At 38.5% G+C, this 25371-nt stretch overlaps 1 protein-coding gene across 3 annotated transcripts; it reads right to left on the bottom strand.

Moving 5' to 3' along the window:
* Positions 1–207: 207 nt before the first annotated feature.
* On the bottom strand, positions 208–24189 carry LOC127526871 (uncharacterized). 3 transcript variants are annotated; one of them, XM_051924036.1, is made up of 5 exons: positions 24120–24187; positions 21201–21261; positions 16269–16384; positions 13422–13490; positions 208–2208 (listed from the first exon to the last, which is right to left on the bottom strand). In XM_051924036.1, the coding sequence occupies exons 4-5, from the start codon at positions 13470–13472 to the stop codon at positions 1000–1002; spliced, it is 1260 nt and encodes a 419-aa protein (XP_051779996.1). In that variant the 5' UTR covers positions 13473–13490; positions 16269–16384; positions 21201–21261; positions 24120–24187; the 3' UTR covers positions 208–999. The 3 variants fall into 3 exon arrangements, with proteins under 3 accessions (XP_051779996.1, XP_051779994.1, XP_051779995.1); XM_051924034.1 differs by having other exon boundaries at positions 16297–16384; XM_051924035.1 differs by lacking the exon at positions 21201–21261 and having other exon boundaries at positions 16297–16384; positions 24120–24189.
* Between the last annotated feature and the right edge of the window lie 1182 nt (positions 24190–25371).

Below are 25371 nucleotides of genomic sequence, written 5' to 3'. Positions count from 1 at the left end.
CACGGGCCTTATACTAAATACGGAATATTAGGAGAAATGCTATTCAGTTAAGCCACTTTAGAACAATCCAGAGTGACGTTTTGTTAACAGGGTTATGAAGACTTAAAGAAGTGTTTGTTAAGGTCTTATTACATAAGAGTAAATGAGTAATAGATGCATTTTTGCAACAACACAACCTCAATATATTAAGGCCTTCAAAAACATCATCTAAACCAAAGGCTCTTAGATTCAATCCTGCGGTGGCTGATTTACTTTTCCACTAACATCTACTGCGATTAGAATCTCATTCTTGCTTTTGTTTTTTGAATGTTTTATTTAATTCAAATGCTGCTTCTCACCCTGCTTTGTTTATTCCAAGCAGTGTTTATTGTACTCTTCTGAGAAAGTCTGTCTAATGTCTTAGTGCCACATCTGTTCTACACTTTTTTGCTTTCATTTCTTTCTAAAGATGTTATTCAAGTAGTTATTTATGATGAACAAAACGTGCTGGTCTAGGTGACCCACTGCTGGCTACCTCAGGTTATAGCTGCTTAAATCTATCCAATAAGATCCAAGTGTTAGCAAGGCTCACAAAACGTTTGATTATTTGCAGAGTTTAAGCTTAACTTCTAAAACTGCAGCCTGAGTTAGAGAAAGGCATCAAATTAGGTAATAAAGACTGGCTTCTAATTAAAAAATTAAGCAATAGGTATTATCAAAAACCTGCTGCCAAATGGCTGCTCAGAGGAAGGGCTAAGAAGATGTCAAAATGCTTCCACCGCATATTAAAGAACAAACGACACGTCATGTGACGGCCACCCTGTGACACACCACATCGGTACCGTTCATCACGTGGCCCACTCTTCACATTAGCTGGGTTGAAAACAAGCCAAACCCTGAATCACTTTCTTTCAGTTGCCCCCCTTTTTTCATCAATGGCCTTTCTGTGTGTGAGCACTGAGAATAATCACAATCTCAGAACAAGGTTTTGACCACGCATGCATGACTAACAGGAGGCATCTAAACATTATGACCAGATCTCACTAAAGCAGTGCGTGTTGGTGTTATAACTGGAACTTGGATGGTTAGTACATATTCATCTTCACTTGAGCTCTCCGTTTCTTCAGATGGGACAGGAGAAATGGGAGGAATGATGTTATCCACGGTAAGGAATTGCTTCTCTGTTTTGATTGAGTGTTCAGTGGGTGGTTCAGTCACATGTGATTTCACTAAACTTTTAGTTTCCTTTTTAATGATTTTATTTTGCCCAGATGAGCTAACCTTATTGGACAGATTGAAAAACTCTGGCAATAATCGATTATTCTGCATGAGACTTACACGGTTTGGTTTGGTGGAATCAAACAGCATAAAGTTGTGAATGTCCCGTCGAGACACGCTAATGTTTTTAGCATCTGTGCCATCATTTGTTACTGAGGAGCATGGCTGACTTTGCCTTGGACTGTACGTGGCGGTGCTTTTGTCGACGCATTTCCGATGAGTTGACTCAGTCTGGGTGGAGGCAGTGTTCAGAATCAGGGCTTCATTTTTAGAATGCTTTCCATACACTTCCAGTAATTTATGCAATTCTATGTTAGAATTCCCAGGCCAAGTCATAAGGTATGCGTGTTTTGGTCCATGAGGTCGTTTCTTGTTACACCTCTTTAACTGATGTCCCAGAAACAAACTGCGGGAATGTTTGAGGTTTTCAGCATTCAAAGTCCCCATGTCATGTTTCCTGGTTGGCTGTGTCATGAGTAAAGGAAATAGTTTATTGTTTGATCCACTGAATTTGGATGTAAACCTATCAGACATATTTGTTAGGTTTCTTTGAATTTCACTCTTAAATGGCCTGGCAATGTAATCCACATAATAATGTTTCTCCACGTGTAAAGATGGGATCTTTTCTTTGAGTACAACACATTTTCTAGGAGCATATCTCTTTGAGCTGCAGATTGGCGCTACCTGGCGGCAAACAAAAGACTTGCTTTCATGTTGTGCAATAAAAGGCAACCCCGCCACAGTAAGCTTTTTGTTTCCTGTTTGAATCAGAGATGGGAAAGTGACAGTCCCTTTGGGAGGATCTTGACTATCTGTCGCTTCACTTGCTCTTCCCAACAAGCTGTTTTTGTCATTTTTTTCATAGCAGCTGCCTGCCTGTTTTCGACAAGTAAAAATGTTCGTAGATAATCTGTCATTCTCCAGGAAAGTGGAGGAACTGGAGTTTACATTCTGTTGAAGAAAACAACAGATTGTTATCAACATTGCACAGATCTTTTTAAACTCAAACTTTTTAAGTCCACTGTATTCCTCTGGACTTGTTATTTTCCTTTCCTTAGCAAATATATTGAATTTTTATTATTGAGCAATCGTGGAAGTAGATCTCAAAGAAAGCACAGATTTCAATATAATCTGAAATTAAATCACTTAGTCTAACTTATTTGTTAAGAAATAGAGTGGCTATGAAGGAGAGAGTAGAGACTTCTACATGGACTACGTATTTCAACATCTATGACTCAGGCAAATCACACTGTTTCTTCAACACTGTTACATTTGAATATTTCTTACAATATCATTATTAATCCTTTATTTAGCTTCAGGGCTGAAGTGAACCAGATAACATAAACCCATTACTGTGACTGTAATTTACTGAAGTTTGTTTTTTGCCACTCCACAGGCATGGCAAACCTTTCATAAGAATCTGAGCTCACATCTAATGGCAGTGAAGTGCCATTTGTGTCTTGCTCTGCCATTTCGGTGCCATTGCCTTTATTGAACACCCTGGCACCAGCTGATCACCTAAGTCTTGTAGAGTGAAGTTTAGACGAAGGTTATAACACAGCATGTTACAAAGTGCGCAAATATACAATGATATATGTGGTGTCACCTGTCACAGTTAATAGTCTGAAAGGTTACATAGACCGAAGGACATTCTTTCTTAGTTTAATTTGCTAACTAATAATAATAATAATAATTCTTTGCATTTATATAGCGCTTTTCTCACTACTCAAAGCGCTCAGCAATTGCAGGTTACGGGATTTGAACTGGCAAGCTTCCGATTTCCAGTGCAGATCCCTAGCTGCTTCTGTGAAATTTTTCAGCATCTTAAGATTAAATTGCAGTTTGGCTAGGTTTAGATGTAAAGCAGAAATTAAACTGAACATTAAATTAAATTAACGATTTAGCATTCAATTTATCAGAGTGGTGGCTCAGAAGCTAAATATCTGCACTGATATCTGGAAGGTTGCTCGTTCAAATCCTGTTACTGCCAGAAAGGACCCTATTCCACTGGGCCCTTGAGCAAGGCCCTCAACCTGAAAATTGCTCCAGGGGTTCTTTACAATGGCCGACCCTGTGTAATGACTTCCAAAGTTCATGAAAAAAAAGACATTTTCTCCTCTGGGATTAACAAAGTATATCAAATCAAATCAAAATCAAAAATTTAAAGGTCATGATTTGGGCAGATGGACTAAATGAACAGTAAAAAAGCTGCCAAGGTAGAGTATGCAGAGATGACTATTACTCTACTACAGTATATGGTACAAGAGTAAAAGAGTATTAATCCATTAAACATCTGTTTCCTGAGTATGTTTTTTTGAGGTGGGGTCGGAGGGAGATGGCAGCAACCAACACTATAAAAAATAAATCTTGCATTTGTGAAAAATAATAAAAAAAAATAGCTAACTATACACAAAATAATAATTACTTTAATTAATAAAAATGGTTTTACCCTTTCTATTGATTATTTAATTCTAATTCAATAAAAAAATTAATAATAATGTTAACTTATTATTTTTCTTAAAATGTAAACATTTTTTATAACTTATTCTAAGTAAAAAAACTATACTGTGAATTGAACACATTTATGTTAAGTTAAATTTAATGACACGGCACTTCCTCTCACATCGATTTCTTGGTCTTTACAACAATGCATTCAGCTGTAATGCTTATCCATAATAAGAGCTATTTTACTACGAATGTGTAAGTATAAAGCATATTATTTCCATAATGAATAACTAGTATTTCATTTCGTATAGTTACAGACGTAAGCATTTGTTGTTTTCACGAAACCTTTCCCTTCATGTGGGAAACATGGCAAGCAAGGTAGCGTCTTTTTAACAACCTACCTCGTTGGTTTGCTTTTAAAAGCAAGCACATTTCTCGGATAGTTACGTATGTTCATTTTTTTTTTTTTTTTTTATTGTTTAAAACTTTTAATATACACAGAAAAAGAAAATGACACTTTGAGATAAGTTTGAGAAAGATATGGTGTTTGTCCTAAACTACGACCTGTAAACAACATAAAAAGATGTTTGCCTAACCATCACGGTATTATTTGACCTCTCATTTAATTTGTGTTCTACATAGGTAATGTATTTTCTGGTTAATTTTGAACACTGTGATTTATTTAGCGATGATTGATTCCTTATTTCCTATTTTATTTCAGGATTTTCACTATCGCATACTGAAAAGTAGTGGAGAAGACAGCCATTCCTTTAAGTGAATATGCTGGCGTAAATGCAGGACGTGTCTGAAGAGCACCATCTGCCACAGGATTTCACTATTTCACTCTCTACATTTCCTTCCCGTTTAGCACTCATTCCTGGGACATTATTTGATTGAGATATACTTTTTGTGTAAGTTTAAAAAAAGAAAAGAAAATTTGCATTGACATTTGAATGTCAGTAATTCAGTAAAAATTATCTTCAGACATTTGATTTAATTTTCCTTTGAAAATATAACTCCGTTGTTGTGACTATCTGTGTATGTTCAAATAAATAAAGATATATGGAATTTTAGCATGTATTTGTTATACAGTCATTACTGTCCAGCATTGCATTATTACTCATTTTTTTTGAGTACTGTAATTCAAATGAAAATCGGAGTAAAATAAAACCATTTTTGCCACTACTTATATTTAATCAAACTCATTTATTTTAGGCAATTTTGAGTAAATTAGTCAATTAAGTTTACTCAATAGTGCAATATATTAAATCTACTCAAAAATATTGCTTGTAATTTGTTGCTTTATTTTTTTAAGTACTTTTAACGCATTATTTTTTACAGTGAATGTAAGGTTGTCATCAAGTGCAGATCGGGCATGTAGGATAAAGTGGGCAGTGCACATTTTACTTGGCTTTTAGTGGCACACAAGGCCTGTTAAGACTGCAGATTTAACAGTCAGCTGCACTCCTGCCTGCATTCCAGAGTGAACATTAGTGATGAGCAAAATTCACTTCGCCTCAAATTCAGTGAAATCACAGAAAAGTTCTGGAACTTGATGAAACACGTTGATATCAATAGGGAAGGAGAAACAAATTTTGAGTGGATTATAATAGCGCAATGTTTTTTTTAGGTACCCCTTACAGCTAGCTAAGTATCTGCCAACTATGCCTCTATGATTGACTATTGTGACCAAAAATGTGATCTGTGTTGTGAGTCATGTAAACCACTGTGCCTCCAAGAGATAAAATTAATTAAATTAAATTAAATTAATTTAAATAAATCTCTTGGAGAAAATGGTAAATGGGAAGCATAAATTCACTGAGGCTTGCTCCCCACAGATTCCATGGTAGGTATTTGCCCCCCTCAAACCGAAAAGTACAGTTTGTTTGTTTTTTTCACTGACGTTTTTGTTTGTTTACTGCCACTGGTACCAAATAAGTACAACACTAAAGCTCATGGATGTTTCAGTCTTTCCTGTTTGCATTAAGTGCACAGAACTCTGGGTAATACTATTAAAGAGGTAAGCTCATGTATTACACAGAGGAGGGAAGTCACACACAAGTCCGTACAAAAACATATTTACCCTTAAAACATGAAAACACCACCTCATTTACTTTTTTTCTCCATTTGCATTTTACGTTTAAACTAGGGGGCTTTTCCCCCTGCTCGCTTCACTCACCAGCCCCCAGTCTACTGCTACCCGCTAGCCTCTTTGCGGTTCTGCCGCTCACGTATGGGGATGTGGATGAACAGTTTAAACAGATTTTAATTCTCATTTGAAGTGTTACATTTGCATCAACACGACGTATAACTGCCCGTGATTGAATTTCATTTCTTTCTCTCTATTAAATAAAACGACTTTTTTGAATGTTTGGCTCTGAGATTTGTTAATTGTCTTTGCAAAAGCTATTCTAATGGGAAACTGTTAACATTTTAATATGAATGGCATAGCAAGATCTTCTTTGTTGTCTAATGTTATCTGCGGAAGATGTACTACATTATCTTTCTTGGATACATCCTTCTTTCTACAGTAACTCGTGCGGAGGAAGACTGGACGGTTTTAATGGCTGTATATATTTCTTCATGATATTGTAAGATGTTGTTTTCATCTTCCACACAATCACCACCAACTGTTTCAGCATAGGCTATTGATACGCATTTAACCATTTTGCCATGTTACTGATCAACATTTTTGGTTTAAATTTGTTTGACCTCCTCGTTTCTAGGTGCTAGGATTGCCCAAGTACTCATTTTTTTCTGTTGATAAGCCTTTGTGATTAAATTCTTCAATAAGATTTGGACATAATACGTCTTCTTTAACTGGGAACTTAAAGTGAGGAAATAGTTAAAATTTATAAGTTCTGAGAGCACAGGAAGTGTGTCTGACAAAAGCATCCACAAGACTGAGAGGTGAGAGTACTGTTGTCTTGTTTGAAAATGGTTGATAGGAGGGTGTGACTTAAAAGAATCTCATGGTAATATTCTCGTCTCACAGGACTTGAAAAAATTTTTTCCAAAAAGTCTTGTCTCCTAAAAAGTCTTGTAGCATCGAAAGATTTTTTTATATAATAGAGAGATGTTTTCTGCTAACTTTTAGCATACCAGTAAAACAGTTCTTATTAAATCCATACCAGATGATAGCCCCAGTGGGGGCTGGGTGGTCTTTTGGCCTTGGAACCCCTGCAGATTATTTTTTTCCTCAAGCCTAACTGGAGTTACTTTTCTGTCCTTCCAGCTATCTGATCTTATCACTGGACTCATCTTTAGAGACGTACATCATAACACTGTATATAAGGATGCTGCTCTTCTACTTGATATTTATCTGTTTTTTAAGATTGTTTAGATTTATTTGTTTTTTTTCTCCTTGTTACTTATTCTTTAATATTATTGCCTAATCTTATTTGTTTCTCTTTTCTTGTATCTTTCTCTTTGACATCTTCTAAAGCACTTTGAGCTGCACTGTTTGTATGAAAATATGTTGTATAAATAAATGCCGTTGTTGTTGTTGATCCAGCATGCCACCCATTACTAGGATTAGTGTTATATGAAAAGAGGGCTGCCCTATCCAACACGGAATCCAGCATTGATGGTGTTCAGTGTTTTCTGCTCTTTTATGAGAGAGCTGTCTCAAACTGTCCTCTTAATTATGGACTGAGTTTGACATTTAGGCTTGGGGAGGTGCTGGATGAACCATATAAAATCACATTTTTTAGTGTCAACTGTACTGCTACTTACACCCTATGTTAAATATGGTAAATTGTTCATAATATAAATTTACAATATGAAGTACAGTAAGTCTCATTTACATTACCACATACAAAACATACACAAATACCATTAACAATATTTGACAGAAAATACGTGTATTGCTTTTTTAAGTTTGTCTACATATTTTAATTTTTGCTAAATGAGTCACTTTCCTGTTTTATCAAGTTAGACAATGTTATGGTATGCATACATCTGGGTGTGAGTTAGTTAACTGACTGGAAAGTTGGAGAGTTTTCTATCATTTATTTGTTTCATCAGAGACAGACATCACATTTTTTGTTTTTTAAGTATTTTGTCACAGAGCATTTGTGATGTGAGCTAGACATTTGCTCAGACCTTTCCACCACTATTAATATAAGCAGATGTTTCTGTTTCATTACTGACTACTGAGAATCATTTCTTCCAACAAGAGCATCTGACATGTAAAAGAGAAAAATACTGTAGATAAAATATACAAGCTGAAATAACCTCTCTCAAGCTAAATCTGAAACAATAAACTGATCTGTAATAGAAATTGCCACTTCAAAGGTATGAAAGAGTATTATCTATTTTTAGGATAGCTGACATGCAAGAGAGAGTTCCTTGGATCTGTAAGTATCATAGTGATTCAGTGATTCATCAGTTCTCTAAGGGAAGCTGGAGCCTATCCCAGTAAGCAATGGCCACAGGCAGGAACAAACAGGGTGCCAGCCCATCACAGGCTGAACAAACACACACACCTACCGGCTATTTTAGAATCACCATTTCACCTAATCTGCATGTGTTTGGACTGCAGAGCAAACCCGCATGGACCCACATGAGGCGCAACTCCGCAGGCTCCTTATTACAAGGAAGCAGCACTTCCATTGTGTGCCTAATTTCGTTGGTTATTATGAATTACAACTTGCCTGAAAAAGGGGCTTTAGCTGCCTTTCTCATTGTATCTATAATGGCTAACACGGTGCAACACCCTCCTACTACAAAACTGTATACAAATCGAAACGTGCATGCTCACTCATTACTACCTACAGCCTTTTAATAAAATTGGAACTGCTTGTTGGTTGTTTTTGCTCTGTCAGTATAATAATTTCCCTTAAAGCTCATGCAGCCTACAATTGCAAAAGTGCTATCAGTCAGGGGAAAAAAAACGAGCTGACTCCTCACAAAATGGCAGGATTAGTACTAGCTGTCATCTCCTACCCAGAAAAGGAAGTTTTGATTTCCCAGCTAAACCTAAGTGGGTTACTGTAACAAACTGGTTAACAGACTACAAAGGGTTTGCTCCTAGGACTTTCTTTCCCTGGCTTGTGATACATTTGAGTAATAGATACTTACATTGTTTGACAGCTGCTCCCATATCTACCATCACAGTGCTGATCAACACTACAAACTTTATAGAAGCTTCTCCAGACAGGACCTTAAAACAAGCTACATCATGGTAAACCTAACAAAGTGCAAGTCATCATCATCATCATTTTCCTACACCATTTCCTGGTGAGGGTTGTGGTGGCAACACTTTTGATCACAGCTGGCTTTTCTCAACCCAAACAGACAATGTTTCAACTCTGTGGACTTGTTGCATTGCCAAAGCTTCCCACATTATCACAGAACGTGAGCCTAGGAATGCTACACAGGAACCTGATTTTGGGTGCTTGTACTGAAGACATCATTCTTTTGGAAACTTACCCAGAGGCAACCATAGCAGAGGTTGAGGATGTAAACTGATAGGTAAATTGAATGCTTCATCTGAGGACTTAGCTTCCACTTTAACATCAATGTCCATGTCCAGCATCAATAAAACCAGTTATACCATATCATCTCACTATTCATTCTCACAGTCATCTCTGCTCTCATCTGTGAACAACATCTGCTCCACTTGGGGCAGCTGTTTACCCTTAAACTGCAGAGAACCTCTTTGCCAGTTAAGGAAAATGGCCTCAGATTTGGAGATGCTAATTCGCCTCTCAACTATATCAGCATGCATTTTCAAAGTCAGAGCACTAGAGCATCACACTTGAAGGTGGATTGAATTCTTAGTCTGTTTTTTTCAATTACAGGACCATAGAGCACTTGATTACTACTGGATTTAAGAAGGTATCCAGTAGGTCTGGGTAAAAATATCGATTTTCAATTCATAAAGTCTCAAGAACAATCTTTTCAATCTCTGTCCTGGTCAATTACTACTTGTATATGTAGATGTTTGCTTATCTTTGTTTTTGGCATCTGATCCAGTAGATGTCACTAATGCGTCCGTTAAGGCTTTCTAACTTTCTTTCAATCTGAGATCAATCTCACTACCTATATACAGAGCTACTGAGATGACTCCATGTTGTTCCAAAAACCTTTCTAACATTTCCAATGCGCTGTCCCATCACGTGACCACATCAATCACAAGTTTGTGTGTTGGCAAGTCCAATAAACGTTGCTTTTCTTTAAGCACAAAGCTAGCTGTACTGCTACTATGGAAAAAGTTTGCAACAAGCCTGACCCGGAAAAGCAAGGGAGCAATTGTTGGAAATTTCAGAACAGCATCCAATAAAAAGGTGAATGTGCACTCAAAGCATCCATTTTGGCATTATCAGTCACAATGGCCAGTTCTTTTTCTTTAATGTTCCATTCATTCAATGGCACTATCAACAAGCATCAGCTCTGGATCCTCATTTTAAAATGCTTGCTTTTTGTCAAGGACTGCGAGGACACATTTTCAAGACTAATTAACGTGACTGCTACAAGTGAGCAACTGAAGAACAGAAATAGAAAGACACGAGCCTTCCCGCTGTTTCTTTAATTTTGACAAATTCAAGATTATTTTAAATGTTCAATAGGGGAATAAATTTGAATAACAGTTTAGTTGAAGGGTGTCTACATGGAGAGTCATAATAGGTTAGGAATATTTGATTTTCATATATATAAACATCTACGTGTGGAAGTGTGTGTATCTGTCTGGCCCGGAAGTGAGAGTTGGAGTCAGGGTAAGGGCTCCACCTCCGAGGAAACAGAAAACTCGCTTAGCCACTAATAACACAAGCAAAGCCAGCATGTCAGCAAACGAAACCTCAGAAGAAAGACAATGTCGCTTAGCCGCTAACATCGGCAAAACAATATCCCTTTTACTTTTCCTCCCATTGCTAATACACAAGCGAGGCGAGCATGTCAGCAAAATGAATCCTCCTAGGAGAGAGATGCCCTGAGTAGTTCCTTTCAATTACCTGACATCTCTACATTTCAATTTTTTTTTCTGACGATTTCAATAGTTTCTAGGACCCCAGGCTTTTTACAGCACAGGCTTATACAGCTAGTTTTATAATAATATTACTCGTAAGATGATACAGAGGTATTATAAAGTAGATGCCATTGCATTGTATTAAAACAAGGAGCCCCCCATAATATGTGTGAACTCTAATTTGGTGATACATATTTTAGTTAAATTATAGTGAATTGTAGATAGATAGATAGATAGATAGATAGATAGATAGATAGATAGATAGATAGATAGATAGATAGATAGATAGATAGATAGATAGATAGATAGATAGATAGATAGATAGATAGATAGATAGATACTTTATTAATCCCAATGGGAAATTCACATTCTCCAGCAGCAGCATACTGATACAATAAATAATATTAAATTAAAGAATGATAATAATGCAGGTGAAAAACAGACAATAACTTTGTATAATGTTAAATGTTAACGTTTACCCCCCCGGTGGGATTGAAGAGTCGTATAGTTTGGGGGAGGAACGATCTCCTAAATCTGTCAGTGGAGCAGGACAGTGACAGCAGTCTGTCGCTGAAGCTGCTCTTCTGTCTGGAGATGACACTGTTTAGTGGATGCAGTGGATTCTCCATAATTGATAGGAGCCTGCTGAGCGCCCTTCGCTCTGCCACAGATGTTAAACTGTCCAGCTCCATGCCAACAATAGAGCCTGTCTTCCTCACCAGTTTGTCCAGGCGTGAGGCATCTTTCCTGTTAATGCTGCCTCCCCAGCACACCACCTCATAGAAGAGGGCACTCGCCACAACTGTCTGATAGAACATCTGCAGCATCTTATCGCAGATGTTGAAGGACGCCAGCCTTCTAAGGAAGTATAGCCGGCTCTGTTCTTTCTTGCACAGCGCATCAGTATTGGGTGAATGGGTGCAGTGCCATGAAAAAGTTGATATTTTGTTTCAAATCTTCTAAATACTAATGTTAACTGTTCATTACTAATCAAGTATTTCTTCTTAAATGTCATTCCATGCTTGTGCATATGTTATGAAGTCACTATGCAGACACCCTTCAAATAAAGTGTCACTTAATGTTATATTAATATTCTCTATGCATGGTTATGTAATTTCTAAAAAAAAAGCCACCACTTCAAATATATGAGTGCATGCTAATTCAGTCAAGGTAAGATCAATATTGAATCGAATCGGGACATCAGTGCTAATACGCAGCTGTTATAGCCAGTCCTGGGTGGAAAGCCAGGCTTGCACAGAGTATTCTTATTTCCTCATGTACACACCCACAATTCCTTATCCTGCTCCAGATTGGATGTGCCAATTAATACATTGGAAATGGGAAAGATGTGTAAACTACTGTAAATGCAAACATTAAGTTGGTTAAAGGTCTGAGGTCGCAGCATTAACCACTGGACCACTGTGCTACTCCTTGTAACTCATATTTACCACATTATTCTTAGGCAAGCACCCTTTAGTAATGATAGCTAAAAAAAGACATTCACTCAGCCATTGTTCTAAAACATTTAATGACAGTCAGAATTGTTTAGAGACATTCTAACTCAGGACCGCAAGGCAGTGCCAGCTGTGTATGTTGACACCAGTTTAATTCAAGGTCAAAACTCTCCGTCACACCTGTGGAAAGGACATGCCTGACAACAGGCCTTGACATGTACAGTACAGAGCCTTTAGGAAATCCGCATAATGCACATTGTCGTACATGGCTGGGGGTCAGACCCGGCCGGGACGCCTGGAAGGACTGGGTCATGGCATATTTGTCCTCCGGGCCACGAGGGGGCAACCGCCCTGGAGCAGAAGAGGCCCACAGAAGGGGAGCACAGAGGCTCAAGACCGTTGGGGCCTCTGGTCACTGCCAGGGGGCGCCACAAGCCTCATGGAGCCCGGGACTTATTTACTTCTGCCACAACCATGGAGGACGGGAGCAGGAGCAGGACGAAGCTCCTGGAGAGAGAGTGCAGGTGGCCCAGGGACAAGGAGAGAGAAGGCCCAGGAGAAGTTGTGTTGAGTTGTGTTGTTGTGTGGAAGAAAATAAAGACGAATTTGGATAAAGATGTGGTCTCCGACTGGTGGTGTCTGGGCAAATATCACAACATAAATAAGCTTGGGCCACAGATACTATGAGATGCAAACACTATCAGCTGCACAGCCATGATATCCAACCAGCTGTATGTTCAGCTACCTTCAAACGTACATCATCCAATTGATGTTATGGAAGAATTTTGCGCAAATGCTTCAAAGTATTTCTTCATGGTGAAAACCACAGACAGATAGAATAAGTTACCAAATAGTATGGTTAGATAGTAGTACTTCAGAGACCTTCAAAATTTGATTTGATGTTGGAAAAATTAGGTGAATAGGAATGGCAAGCTTATTAGGTTGAATGGCTGTTTGTGTCTAAATTGTTTTAATGTTAAAAATAAACCAGAAACAATTTTTAAAATTTTTAAAATCAAACTAATTTAAAAAAAAACCAGAAAAACAACCTCACATTCCTAAAAGAAATGCTAAAATAGCAAAGAGGAAAGTGACCAGTTTGGGACCATAACTGGGATTCCCAGAGCAGGACTCACCACTGTGCTACACTACTGAAGTAGTCCTGTAGTGCGATAAATACAAGTTTGACAACTACTGCATTGAATTTTATAAATGAAGACAGTAACATTACAAAATACCTGTTTAATATTTTTATGTTCATTTAAATTGTATTTAACCATTTGAAAATATGTTACCTTTCTGCCAGAACTGTTCAAGTCTTTCTGGTGTAATACTTGTTTATCCATATTCAGTATGAGTGACACCTACAAAGAAAGATTAAAAAAATGTAGATAGATAGATAGATAGATAGATAGATAGATAGATAGATAGATAGATAGATAGATAGATAGATAGATAGATAGATAGATAGATAGATAGATAGATAGATAGATAGATAGATAGATAGATAGATAGATAGATAGATATTCACAACAACTCTCTTCTGCAACAACTTCTACCAGTTTAACCAGGTCTCTCAATTCAATGCCTGGCCAATATCCAGAGTTGATCTTCTTGAGCATCTGGGTAGTGCCCAGTATGTCTCCATACTTGATATGACACTTGATCTGAGAAGGGAGTACTGGCAGATCCCCTTAAACTAAGCTAAGGAAAAATGTTTGTTAAGTACCTGCAGTGGGCAATGGCAGTACTGTGTTCTGCCCTCTGAACTACACAGGGCCCAGGCAACATTTCAGCATCTGTTGAACAAACTGCTACAGTTCCATTATGTCGGCAGTGCTGCCTGCTTTTATGATGATAGGAGGAGCATGTACAGCACATTTTGGCAGTCCTGTGTACTAACCAAGATGCAGGTTTAAAAATTAATCCAAAAACAAAGTTACTTTGGGCATACCAAGGCCAATTGCCTGCGGTACGTGGTGGGAGAGGGGCAGGTAAAACCATGGCACTCCAAAGTTGCAGCCACTCAGGACCCCAAACACAAACCAAAAGGCAAGTTCAAGTCTTCCTCAGTCTCACTGGATACAACCATTCTGCTTTTCTCTGAGAGGGCCACTCCTTTGAGAGAGCTGACTTGAAAACAAGCTCCCAACACTTTGGTATGGACTCCAGAAGCCGAGAAAATATTCAGCAACATAAAGAATGTCCTGGTTTTGGCTCCTATACTAACATCACCTAACGTTTAAGACTTTTTACTCCTCTAGAAAGACACATACCACACTGGCCTGGGTGCCATGTTGAGTCAGATTGTTGGAAAAGTGGATCACCCTGTCATGTACCTCGGTCAGGAATAGCTACACTAGGAGATGAGGTACACTACCTCGAGGGAGTTTACTCTTGTGATAGAACTCGCAACTCTGCAGTGGCTGCTACTACACATGGAATCAAACCCCTATGTTATGTTTGTTCCTGGATTTATAGCCATTTTGTGGTTTGTGGTCTGTCATTGGAAGGGAGCCCTCCATGCCATTGTGGATACCTTCTTCAAATTCCACACCCTCATGGCTAGATCTGTCCATCAATCAAGGAACAAGCTGAAGAAAGGGCTGTGTCATACTTGTGTAACTTGGGGATCACCCAGATAGCTCTGGTAAGTCAACAAATACCACCTCGGGGCAAGAGGTGGGCTGTCGTTAACAGTATTTCCTGTTTTCACCACAGCTACACTTATTCACTAGGTGAGGAGTCCTAGCCCCTTCCAGGGCTCGGGTCTATAAAGGCAGGTGACTGACCCAAGTTTCTGTTCTACACAATCTACAGGCCTGGATTAAGTCAATGTTCCCTGCACTTCTTCTAGCCCTTACATATCCATCTTGTAATTGGACAGCAAAACAGTATTTCAGATGTGATGTCAGCAGTGTGTTATGCAAGTATAACATTAGCACTCCATACCATTTACCACGTAACCCAATATTCTTTCTTCTTCTTGCTAATTATTTTAATTGTTTCCCGATGTATATTTTCGACTTCTTTTTCTTTTTTGTCTAATCATAAGCATTTTGTGGAGTTGACTTGTACTACACTCATTTCACTTTAGTTTTCTGCCCACAAGACATCAGTGTAAGGTTAATAATCAGTTCTAAGCTGTCCCCATATATATGAAAGAACTGTTGCCTTGCTCAAAGTTGGTTCCTTTCATGTACCCAATGCTGTTCAGATCATCACACTCCTTATGATGCTCAGTCAGTTTAAACGGGTTTGAGAAAGTTTAGTTATGTAAGGTACAACATTTATTCATATTAAAGTTGACTTCCTATGTATATGTTTAAATTTGTAGTCACTTAACTGGCTTGCTTTTATTTACTGATCCACGTAGTTTTCTTATGTCTCCAGATTTGCGTGTTACAGTATATCCATAGGTAAGCACTGAACACAAAGCAGGACCCAAACCCATATGAGCACCAGCCATATTATTTCTATTAATTACTAGCGATCCCCCGTGGCTCTGCCCACATAGCAGTGAAACAGGACAGTGAGGAGGGCTCAGTCCAGCTGCCTACTCCCGATGTCACGCTTCCTCGCCCCCTCGGCCTGCAGCCTCTGACTCGGATTAGCGTGAATATATCACTCCTGCAAGCGAACTATCATTTTAAGCGCGATGAGAGAACTCGCAAAATCAACTGGAATGTTCAAGCAAACTATAGAAAAAACCCGATCTAAATCCGATAAGTAGTTCTCTCGTGAAAAGCAGACAGAGAGACAGACAGACAGAAGTTGGATTTTATATATAGAGAGATTTGAATAATGACTCTGCATTGGCCACTGTGGTACCTTACTCTGACATGAACTGCTTCAGAAACAAATAGTTCTCTATTTTGTCTTTGAAAAATGTTCCCATTAATTTCTCTGTGATACACGTTAAACTGTCTACTGTTCATCTCTTTTCATATAATGTAGTAATATAATAATGTAATAACTCACTGGTATGTACTGTAGTGGTTTCTGAAAAATGCGTGTTAAAGGTTTGTAATCGCTAGCTTCTTTAAATACTCTTGAGTAAATGTTAATAAGCTCAGGCAATTTATTCCCTTTCAGTCATTTAAATCCTAGTAGTATAATCTCCATATCATATATAGTATTACCTTAAGATTTTCCAGGCATGTTACGTACCTCTTCAAAGATGAAAACTTCAGAAAAAGATAAATTCAGTATATTTCAGTCAGAAGAATGTGGAAAATGAAGGAAAGTCAGGTGAAACCTGTAAAAAGTAATACTTCTCAATAATTCAAGATTAGAGACAGACTTTGTGCAGTCACCAGTTGTATGCTGGTGTTTTTTTACAATACTGCCCTGTGTACAGAGTCCCATGATTATATATAATATGAATTTATCATATGCATAATATAATGTATACATATAATGATATATAATCTTCCTTTTTTCAATCTGGTTCTTCAAAGTACGTACCAATTCTATCCTTTGTAATTTGTCTACAAGTCACCTCTCAGTCCACAACTGTCCACGGTCTCCTTTGTAACTGCAGCCGTTCTGTGACAACAGTGTCTCCAACAATGCAATTATACTCTAAATGTATCTGCTTTACATTTCTAGATTACCACATGCACATCTAGCAGCCTAATTTACAGTACAAAATGGACACCAATTTACATAAAGTAAATGGAAGGGAGGCTGTCAGACTTTTTAAGGAGCAATTTAGGGTTGTTAAGCTCAAAAAATCCTGTCTTAGGAGTCCACTGTTGCATACAGTGAATTTAGAAAGTATTCAAATCCAGTTACTCTTTTCACATTTTGCTCTGTTGCAGCCTTGTGCTAAAATCATCCATCCATCCATCCATTTTCCAACCCGCTGAATCCGAACACAGGGTCACGGGGGTCTGCTGGAGCCAATCCCAGCCAACACAGGGCACAAGGCAGGGAACCAATCCTGGGCAGGGTGCCAACCCACCGCAGGACACACACAAACACACCCACACACCAAGCACACACTAGGGCCAATTTAGAATCACCAATCCACCTAACCTGCATGTCTTTGGACTGTGGGAGGAAACCGGAGCGCCCGGAGGAAACCCACACAGACACGGGGAGAACATGCAAACTCCACGCAGGGAGGACCCGGGAAGCGAACCCGGGTCCCCAGATCTCCCAACTGCGAGGCAGCAGCGCTACCCACTGCGCCACCGTGCCGCCCTGCTAAAATCATTTCAATTAATTATTCCCCTACATCAAGGAACACTCAATACCCCAAAATGACAAAACGAAAACAAGATTTTACAAATAAAAAACTGGAATGTCACACTGACACAAGTACAGTATTCAGACTCTTCACTCAATACTTCATTGAAGCGTCTTTGTCAATGTTACAGCCAGCAGTTTTTCTGGTTTTGGTGTGACAAGCTTCACACACCTGGATTTGGGGATTTTCTGCCATTCTCTTCTGCTGATCCTCTCCTGCTCTGTAAGGTTGGATGCAGAATGCTGGTGGACAGCCATTTTCAGGTCTTTCCTTTCGGAACAACCTAAGAACATTACCACATCTAAGCCTTTCCAGTGCCATTTTGCTTTATGCATGGAGTTATTGCCCTGTTAGAAAGTGAACCTTCAGCCTATTTTGGGGTCCAGAGTGCTCTGGAGCAGGTTTTCATTAAGCATATACTCTATATTTTGCACAGTTCAGATTTTCCTCAACAGTGTCCAGCCAGAGGGCCCATCATGTTCTTTGCCCTTATTCCCCAATTACTCAGTTTGGCAACTAGCTCTAGGAAGAATCGTGGTTGTTTCAGACTTCTTCCATTTAAGAATTATGAAGACAGCTGTGCTCTACGGAACATCCAATCTTGTCTCTAAGCTCTGCAGTCAATTCATTCGACTTCATGGCTTGGTTTTTGTTGTAATGCACATTGAAAACTGTGGGCATTCTATAGACAGGTATGGGTCTTTTCTATTCACATCCAATCCAATGAATTGAGCACAGATGGATTCCAAACAAGGTGTAGATCACATCTCAGTGGTGATCAGTAGAGTGGGATGCACCTGAGTCAAATTTTCAATGTCATAGTAAAGGGTCTGAATACTTGTATCAATATATTTCAGGTTTCTTAAATTAATTTGCAAAAATTTCTAAAATTCTGTTTTCGCTTTATCATTCTGAGGTATGGAGTGTTGCTTGATGTGGGAAAAAAAATTAATTTAAATGATTTTAGCACAAGGCTGCAACATAACAAAATGTGAAAAAAGTGAAGGAGTCTGAAGACTTTCTAAATCCACTGTATTTCATCACTCCAGGCTGTGACCAAACCAACTGTTCAGTGTCCAGCTTTGTGCCACATGCCTGATAGATAACAGCCACAATTCCACAGGTTCCTGTAGCCATTTTGTTATACTTTCCTCAACTGAACAAACTCTCCTCTCATATCCCTATGCTTGATCTTGCTTTGCCTTCTGTTTCTTGAGGCTATCGTACCATTTGTGTTTGTTGTTGTTCAGCTCATGAGTATTTTTTCACCTGAATATAGACCATTCCCCCATAGTTTCTTTTATTGGTCCAGTCGGACTATTGACCGTTTCTCAGCTGATGATGTCCTCATGTCTTCCAGCTATCTGTCTTATCAATTTCAATCCCCCTTCGACATTCATTGGCCATCTCAATCCTGAGGAGTGTTATTCATTGCACAGAACTACTCCACAGAAAGTAGGTGTTTCAAGCCGATGAATAGGAAGATCAAGAATATTCCCACACTGGAGGTACTCAGTCTCATCCTTTGCATCACCCTTGCAGAGCTTTGCTTTCTGTTTCTTCTGTCTCAGCTCTCACCGCTGTATCTTCTCCAATGGATATGTTCAAGAATTGGCCCAAAGAAACTTCAGCAGCCAAAACACTGCATTTGTAACTTTCTATTTTTTAGTTAAGATCCATTAGGTTACCAGTGAACAAAATAGCCACGTGTGAATGAGAATGGGTATAAGTGTCAGGGTCAATGTTGCAAGTTTCAGGGGGCACTTGAGCACTGATCCTGAACGCAAAGAAGACACTGGAGGCAGAAGTACCACATAAAAAGGAAATTCATTAACAAGAGATGGAATAATTACTGCAGGGGAAAAGAGAATGTTACACAAGAGGTAAAACAATAACACCTACGGGCCTTCTTATATATTAAGATCCCTAAGTATGCCATGGAGTGGGGTGGCTGGTCCACTTACCCACTCCAAACTGCACACCCATCCTCACTTTCCAGTATCAATTGCTCTCCAACTTTAACTCTGGCCTTCCTTCCTCCCACTAACTGAATCCAGAAGGGGATTCCCAAGCTCACTGTCACTTAATATTCCCCTTATCGCTGGCTGTCCTCCCTGGTACCTTTATGAGATTACCACATACTACTCTCTAGTGGCTTAGGTAACATCATCACAATTAATAAAGCTTCTTTTCATTTATGGGCTTTGCCTGACCCAGATCTGCACTGGTAGCACCCCTTGCTGGTTATAATGCACATTTCCTTTAAACTGCACAGACCCAGTTTTCAAATGTTGTTCCTCATGAAGCCACACTATAAATGGAGGGCAGAATGTGATTCTTGATATACAGTACTTGTGAGACCTTAATAAATGAATACTGTTAAACACACAAACAAAACCAAATCCAACCTGCAAGGTTAACCATTCATAAAAAGTGGTCAGAATTTGTAAAATAGTAAAGTAAATTTAAAAAAATAACATAATAGAAAAAAAATATTTTTCCAAATGTAAACAGTAAAAATTGTTCAGTAAAATCTTTTTTTTTAAGAAAATAATAGGCTGCCTGTGTAGCCCTTATTTAAGGTTGTCCTTTTTACTTCATGAAAATACTTTTTAAATTTCATTCTTTTTAATTAATAACAATGGGCATCTTTCACCAAATGAATTGGCTGCACTTCAAGTTATACTTTTCTCTGCGGACCTCTGTTATCCAACTTCAAAACATTACAAATCCCAGGTGAACCTCCATCCCCGAGCTCAAGGCTGACATTCACTCCCTGAGGCGAGGCAGTCTAATGAATGTGTACCCGTGCCAAGGTTCACACAGGGGTGCCACCTGAACTCTCTGTTCCTGGCTCCGACTCGTATTGTGAAGAGCACTGACTGAGGGGCCAGTGGGCTTGGACAGCTTACTCCATCAGCGTGCTGAACTGCCACGGAGGAGCTATGGCTGCTGCTTATTTTTTTTTTTGCACTAACCCAGTCTTAACTAAAATCTTTGTTTGTCTTGACACTTTGTTCTCAGTTTCTAGAGTCATAAAATAATACTGGCTAAGCTAAATAAGAATTTCACTCTACTCTATACATGTGATAAAACTACTTCTACTACATGGTAGGGTTTACTTTTCTCAGTTTGGTTTTATTAAAAAAACACACACATTTATTCTTATTATTTTGTTTTGTCTTTGCTTTAATTCTCCCATTAAGAGTCAGCAGACACAGCCCTGAGGGGAAGTGGCTCATTTGGTATTGATTCCATCTGTGTGATTACTGAGTGCAGTTTTATAGTATAATTATATGAGATAGCAAAATCCAAAGAATAATCAATGCTGGTGAATAGTATAAAATAAACACAATTCCAGTAATGATACATGATAATTTAAATGAAGGGTTACAAAATTGATCAACATGAAAACCAGCAGCTGCAAAGATCACTGTACAGGACCAGAAATGAAAACGTTGCTTCTGCTTGACAATCACAGTATTTTAATACCAGACAACCAAATAAGAACATATAGTATCTTTCATGCTAAGCGCTATTTTTTTATTTTATATATAGATGCTTATGTACACATTTGGGCCACATTCTAGAAAATTTGGTATTTTGTAATAGGCTCCTTACACATGTAAAGAAGTGTCCTTAAGTATTTGTATAGTGTTTCCTCATCATTTCTGAGTTAAAATGATCAAGCTGCACCAGAACACATGAGTAAAGAGACAAAACAAGCATTAGCAAGACAGGCATTCATTAACGTACAAATAGTGCATGCAGTTTTTATCGATAGAAGGGAAAGTAAAGGGCTGCATGCAGGTTGCTGTACCTTTATTTGATAGATTTTCATGTGATGGAAGCATTCTGTGTTGAAGAGTGCCTTGATCCCACTGTAAAATAAGTATTTGAACATGCTGTCAGAATGTGTGTTCTTTTCATTTTCTGCTTAACTTCTGATTATTTAAATATTATGTGATCTGGAATATCATCAGGATTTAACTGAATATCAAACAATTAATGACTATATAAAGTACATAAAATATTACAGATTATAAGGTCCAGTACCATGACACTATACAAAGCAAAAAGTAAGATATGAATAAAATAAAACTGTATTGCATATCTGATATTATCCATCTATTTTCTGAACTCACCACATTCAATACCATAGCATATTACAGATGCAACAAAGGTAGCCAACAGCAAACAGGACACCAAACACCAAAGGGCATTGTAATGTTATTATTCAGCCTAAACACTTCTTAAAGCTTTTGGAAGACAGCAAAGTGTCCAGAGAAAATATACAAAAAAAAACAACACCCTGATCTACACTACTGATGCTTCCTGCTGCACCTCCAGGTAGGCAGTATGGTGTGGTAGATATGCCATTGAATTGCAAAATCACAAGGCCCTGGGGCTCACTCTGATAAGCACGTTCCCGTGAAGTCTACTTCCCAGGCACCTTTCTTGCCTCTTATTCAGTTTAATAGTCTCGGTCTTTGAAGGCAGCTCTGTCAGTGTGTATCTTGCTAATGTCTCTTCACCAGTGCTCCCTCTCTCAAGTTTGTTCCCATAAAGACCGTTTCTCAAACAGTGTCACTATTCTTCGACATGCCTTTCTCACCTCTTATCTAGTTCCGTCCATGCCATCTGTGAAGGTGGCGCTTTCATTGTTCCTCATATGCCTTTACTCCTCCTCGCGCTGGGCCATCTTAATGGCATTATAGGCCCCCAGGCAAAGCAGTACATTGGGGCCCCTACCTGCACAACCACTCAGCAAGTCACAACATACATAGATTAGCGTGAGGCCCCTATGCTTGTGGGCCCCAGACAACTGCTCATGCGTTAAGATGGCCCTGTCCTTGCGTTTCTCACACCCACACTTTCTCTTTTGATCACATCATTAAAGTCAAATTGACCAGTCACCATAGCTAAGCTGAGGGTCTGGACACACAGATCTTAGTGTTTCATTATATGGCAGATTATAGAGGCACAGTCCCAAAGGTGTAGCATTTATAGTGTGAAGTCTGCATGCTCTCCCAGGGTCTGCATGGGATCATTTGGGTTCTCTAGTTTTCATTATTGTCATGATGTTAGTGAATGTGTCCTGTGGTAGGTTAGCATCATATCCAGGGTTGGTTCCTTCATTGTGCCCGGCACTGGCTTCCATAACCTTCAAGTGAATAAGCAGGTTAGAAAACTGGTGGATTTATATTATATTATATTATATTATATTATATTATATTATATTATATTATATTATATTATATTATATTATCTGTGGTGGGTTGGCACCCTGCCCGGGATTGGTTCCTGCCTTGTGCCCTGTGTTGGCTGGGATTGGCTCCAGCAGACCCCCGTGACCCTGTGTTCGGATTCAGCGGGTTGGAAAATGGATGGATGGATGGATGGATGGATATTATATTATATTATATTATATTATATTATATTATATTATATTATATTATATTATATTATATTATGGGCGGCACGGTGGCGCAGTGGGTAGCGCTGCTGCCTCGCAGTTGGGAGACCTGGGGACCCGGGTTCGCTTCCCGGGTCCTCCCTGCGTGGAGTTTGCATGTTCTCCCCGTGTCTGCGTGGGTTTCCTCCGGGCGCTCTGGTTTCCTCCCACAGTCCAAAGACATGCAGGTTAGGTGGATTGGGGATTCTATATTGGCCCTAGTGTGTGCTTGGTGTGTGGGTGTGTTTGTGTGTGTCCTGCGGTGGGTTGGCACCCTGCCCGGGATTGGTTCCTGCCTTGTGCCCTGTGTTGGCTGGGATTGGCTCCAGCAGACACCCATGACCCTGTGTTCGGATTCAGCAGGTTGGAAAATGGATGGATGGATATTATATTATATTATATTATAGTGGTAGTAATAGTAATAGTAGTAGAGATAATACTAGCATTTCAGGTATACAGAATACACTGAAAATCTTATTTGTGTGCATAACCAATCTGCAGCATGTTGCCCCCCTACAGCATCATTATATTATATTATATTATATTATATTATATTATATTATATTATATTATATTATATTATATTATATTATATTATATTATATTATATTATATTATATTATATATTTCCTTACCCATTTACTCAAGTGCATAGGTTGTGGGGAAGAGCATTACACTCAAGGCAGAAGCTAGGCAAGCAGTGTGGCATAATGGTTAAGGCTTTGGACCTCAGACCTTGAGGTTGTGACCATGAATAATTCACTTCACCTGCCTGTGCTCCAATTGGAGAAAACAAAAAGAAACATAACCAATTGTATCCCTGAAATGTTGTTAGTCACACTGGATAAAGGAAACGGATAAATTAAGCATCATCATCATAATAATAGCTAAGCTTAGTGCCATTTCACTGCATGGCACAACTACACACTCAGACACTAAAAATGGATACATTTGTAGCTCCCACTTTATCTAGACCAACATGAACACAATGGGAACATGTAAACAGCTCACATACAGTATCTGAGCAGCACTAATTAATGTGCGGTTTATATTATATTATATTATATTATATTATATTATATTATATTATATTATATTATATTATATTACGAGAGCAATGATCTATATACTAGTGTTCCTAGACATCAAAAAACAAGGCTTTTATCTTTCAAATACTGAAAGGAAATTTATTTTAGGAAAGACAATCAATGCCCCATACTAAATTTGGCATTAAAATAGTGAAAGAGATGCTGAGAAAAAAAAATTAAATGTTATAAAAGTTACCTCTTAATGAAGAGACACTTGACTGCAGGCTTGGCTTCTCATGTTCACAGTAAATGAGTTCAAATGAGATTGGGTGAGTTCAAATGAGATTGTCCAGCATATGGCACCTGAGGCAGCAGGTATGCCCAACTCCCTCGTCTACAGAGCATCCCGCCCCAGGAGGCAGTTTCCCTCACAACCAGAGAGTAAACAACAAACAGAAACATTCTCAAATATGCAGTCCCATCAGTGGGCAGACGTCATTAGTTCAACAAAACTGAACCACAATATTTGTGCCGGGTATATGTGCATGATGCAAGGCATTTGTTTTTCATCATTAGGTGCTCAAGAAGGAGGGGAGGATAAACACTTTAAGATGTGATATGCCAGGTAACTTTGAATGATAGGGAAAAATAGCTTATTAATTTATGTTTTATTAAATAAACATTATATTAAATAATACAAATTTTAATTAAACTGAAATAATCCAGGGTCTTTAAAACGTTACCAATATTTTGTTTTTTTCTCCAATCAAAAAAAAAAAATTGTGCCATTGCATCTTCTTCAAGTGACATTTTAGTGTTAAACCATGTTCTAATATTCTTGGGCTCCTTATCACACACAAGGATTTTAAATCTTTTTTAATTCTTTTTTTCCTACAATTTTGTTTATGATTCCTAACACTTTTTTTTAATTATATGCTCACCTATCTTTATTAGTAATGAGTGAGTGATTCATGCAAACCTGAATTCACAGCAAAACTTAAGAGTTTCACTTCCAAAAAAATTACAAAGCAAACAGTGTTTTGCCACAATCGAAAGTTGCACTATTAGTACATATATTTTATCAGCACCCTTTTTTTATATTAACGTGCAAAGTCATGGAAAATGTATACTGGGGTGTGGAGAGACCTGGACATGTTGCTGCAGGTAAGCCTCCAGAAAGGTCCTGGATTGGATCAGCTAAAGTTGGTAGAGAAAGTGAATGTAGGTGGTGTGATGTGTGAGCCCAAATGAGTAATGTGATGTGTAATGCAGTGTGAATGTGATGGCAAGCAATGCACTAGGTAAAAGACAATGTGTGGAGCCACATGGAAAGAGTCATGGAAGATCAGCAGCATTGGAAGGTGGCTGAGGAAGGGGACAGTGGTTTTGGCTACTGAATGATCCTTGGGGTGAAATGGTCCATGCTTTCCATCCAGGAAACTTTTAAAACTCTCCAAAACCTCATTTTAGCGACTTTCACGTTTCACATGCTAAATGCTGGATCTGAA

Source organism: Erpetoichthys calabaricus, chromosome 1 (assembly GCF_900747795.2).
Source record: "Erpetoichthys calabaricus chromosome 1, fErpCal1.3, whole genome shotgun sequence".
In the NCBI taxonomy this organism is placed as follows: Eukaryota; Metazoa; Chordata; class Cladistia; order Polypteriformes; family Polypteridae; genus Erpetoichthys; species Erpetoichthys calabaricus.
This window is presented reverse-complemented; position numbering and strand designations above follow the sequence as displayed.